This window comes from Beta vulgaris, chromosome 5 (assembly GCF_026745355.1).
Source record: "Beta vulgaris subsp. vulgaris cultivar EL10 chromosome 5, EL10.2, whole genome shotgun sequence".
Taxonomy (NCBI): Eukaryota; Viridiplantae; Streptophyta; class Magnoliopsida; order Caryophyllales; family Amaranthaceae; genus Beta; species Beta vulgaris.
Genome location: NC_079206.1, coordinates 5,757,884 through 5,763,170, shown reverse-complemented (window position 1 = coordinate 5,763,170; position 5,287 = coordinate 5,757,884). Strand labels below are relative to the sequence as shown.

The 5,287-nt window shown below is 37.2% G+C and overlaps 1 protein-coding gene across 1 annotated transcript; it reads right to left on the bottom strand.

The window, feature by feature from the left end:
* Positions 1-2,144: 2,144 nt before the first annotated feature.
* On the bottom strand, positions 2,145-2,987 carry LOC104883218 (uncharacterized). Its single transcript, XM_010667699.3, has one exon. It carries the CDS (start codon positions 2,985-2,987, stop codon positions 2,145-2,147), a length of 843 nt encoding a protein of 280 aa, XP_010666001.3.
* Between the last annotated feature and the right edge of the window lie 2,300 nt (positions 2,988-5,287).

Below are 5,287 nucleotides of genomic sequence, written 5' to 3'. Positions count from 1 at the left end.
CCCAGACCTATTTCACAGAGGTTGAGGCCTAGATCTAGGGTTGAGGAAGAAGGGGATGGGGGAAAAGGTAAGGAAATTCTCCGTTCTACCCATGAGATTGTTTGTGCTTTAAAGGCTCCGTGTTTTTACACTGTTGGGAAGAATGGTAAAGTTCAAGAGGTGAAGGAGAATGAGAAGGATAAGGGGAAGGAGAAGGAGAAGGACATTGTGGGGTGTCAGAGGAAGGACAGATGTCAGTGTTTGGGTTGTGCTTCTAAGTCCTTCAACGTCTACGACGATGAAGGCACTGTTTATGCTATGTATGTTGAGTCTGATGGGGGTTTTAAGGTTTTCGATGTGGTTGAAGAACTGCTGGATGATGAGGAGGCTGAGGATGGTGAGGGTGAGCTTGAAATTCCAATGAGTCCCTGCACTTCATCAGAACTTGATCCTGATACTCATTGCTTCCTTATCAGGAGAAAGGAGAGTACTTTGACTCCCTGAGGTTCTATCATACTAACTCTTTTTATTGCCTTCTGTTTTTCGTTGCCTTTTAGTTAATTTGAGTCCCTGAAATTCCTATTGGTTTGCTGTTGCCTATTATTGGTTGCCTATGATATTATTTTGGTTGGATTGTGTTTTTGGATGCCTATAAACTGTTGCTTGGGGTCTGATTTGGGGTTGCCTATAAATCTGTTGGTTGGGTTCTGTTTTTGGTTGGCTTATGTTTTTGGTTGGATTGTGTATATGGTTGGCTATGAATATGTTATGGTTGGATTGTGTATTTGGTTGCCTATGAAAATGGTGGTTGGTTTTTTTTTGGTTGGCTTATGTTTTTGGTTGGATTGTGTATATGGTTGGCTATGAATATTTTATGGTTGGATTGTGTATTTGGTTGCCTATGAAAATGGTGGTTGGGTTCTGTTTTTGGTTGGCTTATGTTTTTGGTTGGATTGTGTATATGGTTGGCTATGAATATTTTATGGTTGGATTGTGTATTTGGTTGCCTATGAAAATGGTGGTTGGGTTCTGCTTTTGGTATGCTTCTGTTTTAGGTTGGATTTTGTATTTTGGTTGCCTGTTTTTGGTTGCCTTGTGTATTTGGTTGGGTATGAATATTTTTTGGTTGGAATGTGTATTTGGTTGCCTATGCATATTTTGGTTTGCTGTTTTTGGTTGCCTATGAAAGTGTTGGTTGGGTTCTGATTTTGGTAGGCTTCTGTTTTTGGTTGGATTGTGTATTTGGTTGCCTATGAATATTTTGGTTGGCTGTTTTTGGTTGCCTATGAAAGTGTTGGTTGGGTTCTGATTTAGGTAGGCTTCTGTTTTTGGTTGGATTGTGGATTTTGGTTGGCTGTTTTTGGTTGCCTTGTGTATGTGGTTGGCATGTATATTTGGGAAGCCTATGGGTGTTGGTTTGGATAGGAGGTTTGAGGATGAACAAATGGCTAATGATGTACTTCTGTTTTTGGTTGCCTTCTGTTTTTTGGTTGCCTTCTGTTTTTGGGTGCTGAGTTAAGTTAAGTCCCCCACTGTTTACACAATGAGTCCCTCTTGCTTCCCTCCTTGAGTCCCAAATGTATTTTAAAAAGTAAAATCCAAATGATGAAGGGACTCATACATTGGGCTTGAAGAGCAATAGATGATTTGCTCCTTATTGGTGTTAAACCAATAAGTTGAGGTTTTAAATCATCCATTGCTTCCTCAATGAGCCATTGAATTAACCCTGATGGATTTTAAAAACACACACCTTAATTTAAACTTGTTGACATGCAAAAGAATAAAAATAACCATAATTGCTTCACTTCATTAAATGCTTGCATCACTGCTTATACAAACCAGTCCTTGAACATGTACAAAATACTCTAATAACTAAACAAGAACCCCCAAAAAACTTTCTGGTTTGCTTAGAAGTGTTGCTTCATGTTGTCCATAATCTTTAACAAAAAGTAGATCATGTGTATTTGTGCAAGTAGATCCTTCATCTTCTTCTATACTAGATATATACCAAAAAGTTGCTCCCCATTCTTTTCCTTCATACACAGTGTAGTTATGTTCAAAAAAAAACTTGCCACATCTTCTGCCCATTCTACTCTTGATGTGCATCTAAGTAGTCAAATGCTTCTCCTACATTCACAAACCTCTCATTCAAGTATGTAACTGCCTCATCTATCACAGCTTGGTCCACTGTTACATTTTCTGGAAGTAATCCCAATCTCTAACTTTCTCTTTGCATGGTGTGGATTCTTGAAATTGTTCCCCCCTTTGCACTTTAGTATTTCTACCATAACATATTGTAATTGCAACCAAGTGAACTTCAAAACTTCTGGGTCAAAGAAATCATAACAGTCCTGCACTCTTAAAATCAGTTCATCTAGGTTCTTAGGAAATGATTGATATTGTAGTGCCTGAATTGCTCTAAAAAACCCCAAGTCTAGCACATTTAAGTCAGGGGACTGAGCTGGTTGATTGATGAGTTGGATATTGAATCTATTCTGACTTGCTGCTGCAATAAATTGTGGGTCTGATGCATGAATGTGAGGTCTAGCATTGTCTTGTTGTATGTAGATTTCTTTGGACACACCTTCTGGCCAATTCCTCATTATGGCAGGTATGATAGTGTTAACTATCATATCCCTCATAACTGGTAGTGTAACACTTTCAATTGCCTTTGTCAACATAGTACCTGCCCTTCTGTTTTTTGTTGAATACTTAGCTCTTGCATACTCAACAAAAGGGTAGATACCAAATTTCCCATCATGTATCATCCTTCCCTCACTGTCCTTAATAGGTCTAGATGTGGCACACATGAACATGGCTTTTATCTTAAACCTCTTGGACTGACAGCAACTATAAGGGTCATCTTCAGCAGGAAGCAAATAAAACCTTCTCATATCTGGACTTAAATAAAACCATTTCTCATCTATGTGAACAACATTTTGCATGTCAACAAATTTAGGTGGTTGTGTCCTTGTTGCTGGTAATATGTGTTGTAACACCCACTTCATTCTTTGAATCTTATGATCTTCAGTCAGTTTTGGGTGGGCTGCTAGTGTGACTTCTCAGCTTGCCCCGTTTCAATAGACTGTAAACAGAGGAGGGGGGATTTTAAGATATCCAGCAAATGACCTTATACTTGTCCTCAGATTAAGTGGGACTGACTGAAGCCATTTGTCATCATATACTTTAAGCTTCCTACCACATCTTCCTGCTTTTTTGTTTCTCACATCTATGGCATGCCCAGCTTCTCTCTGTTTTTTGACATCTTTCCATATCCTATCTAATGTCATCCTACTTATGCCATATTTTTTTGCTATTTCTGTTTTTAAACCCCATGCAAATTTACCATTTATTTCAGAGGTAAGTAGGTCATCAACCAACATTCTTCTTTTTGTTAAAGTTAAATGTGGTTTTTGGGTTGTTGAACTTACATTGTGTTCTATTTCTGTGTTTTGTTGTTCTGGGTTACCTTGGTGATTTGGTTGCTCTGATTCACTGCCATCTGCTGCTGCTGTACCTCCATCATCATCATCCTCTGTGTCATCTTCACTGTTGTAATGTGTCCACATCTCATGCATCAGCAACTCATCCTCCATGCCTTCTATTTCCAGCAGCTCTTGAAGGCCAAAGTCCCCTCCCTCCTCTGCTGACCCCATGTGATTAAGCTGAAGATGATTTTTTGAAGACTGAAGTTTGAAGTTTTTTGTGGGAAACTTCAGTTTTGAACTTAGTAGAAATTTTTTTGTAATTAATCCTGTGCAATGTGTGTGCAGTGAATTGTGGGTCTAATCTGATTTTTTGTAACAAAACTAAACCATGGTGCTTAACAATATTTTCTCTCTCCTCATTTTGGAAAATAAGCCCCCATTTAATGTTGGGGGTTTATATAGAGGATAGAGTATGGTTATGGTATGCTAAAAGTAACTTTGAAATTGGGTAATTTTAATTTTTTGCAAATTTTCATCTTTGTGAAATATTGGAGGGAAAACAAATTGGTGCCAAAAAAAATTGGCTCCCCCACTTTTCTCTCTCCTCAGCCGCCTAGAATTGGGAGGGAACCAACTAGTGGTCCCTCTTTTCTCTCTCCTCCTTTCCCTTAAACCCCCATGTGCAATGGTCCCCACCCCTTTAATCCTTTATACTTATTCTCTCCTAATCACTCCTCCAATTTTTGCCTAGAAAACCACAATTTTTGAAAGTGTAACATATAAAAAAAAACGGAGGAAGTATATATTAATGAGAATATTTGGTCAATTTTTTTTAAAATTTAACCTATTAAAAATAAAAAAGTACTATATTATGGGACGAATATAAAAGATAAAATTAACATATTTAAATCATTTTGTAGATATAGAACAATAATTGAATTTCAGTAATTTTGTTACATATTAGTCATTGAAAGATCAAACCTGCCATATTTTATTTTATCCGGTTGAAACAAATTCTACTTGAATTCAAGACGGTCATAAACAAATCAGACTTGATCGGGTATCAACTAAGTCTAATCAGGTTTTGGATTGGGTTACGGTCGGGTTTGGATCTTGAATTACTGTGTTCAATCTGTAACATTTTTGAATACATGTCGATGTGGTCAGGCCAGAATATGAGCTGTACTAATGACAGCCAGATCAAGTCAATCTCGAATCGAGTTTTGATAAGATATGAGGATTGATCCTCACATATCAAACCAGGTTCAGATCAGGTCAGTATCAAGTTCATATATTGATGAGTAGGGGTGAAAGTTATTCGGATAAAATCCAAAATCCAATCCAATCCAAATTAGTAATTCGGATCGGATTCGAATTGTGTTCGGATTGGATTCGGATTGAGAATTTTTGAAAAATTGAATTTTCGGATCGGATTGGATTAAGGGTAATTGGATCCAAAAATCCAATATAACCAAATAGTAATATGCCTTGTATTATGTATCTGAATTGAGCTTAAGTGCTTAACTGATTTTTTATTATAAAAAAACTACTTGATAGTCCAATACACATAGAACTTCAATCATTCCCCTAAAGCACTAACTCCACTTAATTCCTCATTTCCTAAATCTACTAGGTTGTTGTTGTGCTTAATTTATTTTATCGAAAAATTAAAGTTTTAAAAAAATCGGATTTTCGGATCAGATCCAATCTAGAGTATGAAATTTCGGATTGGATTGGATCGGATTCAAACCCTAATTGGTTTGAATTCGGATTGAAAAATTGAAATCCAAATTTTATTCGGATCGGATTGGATTAGGCCCTAATCCAAACCGCACCCCGAACTTTCACCCCTATTGATGAGGTATGTTTTGTTACACCAT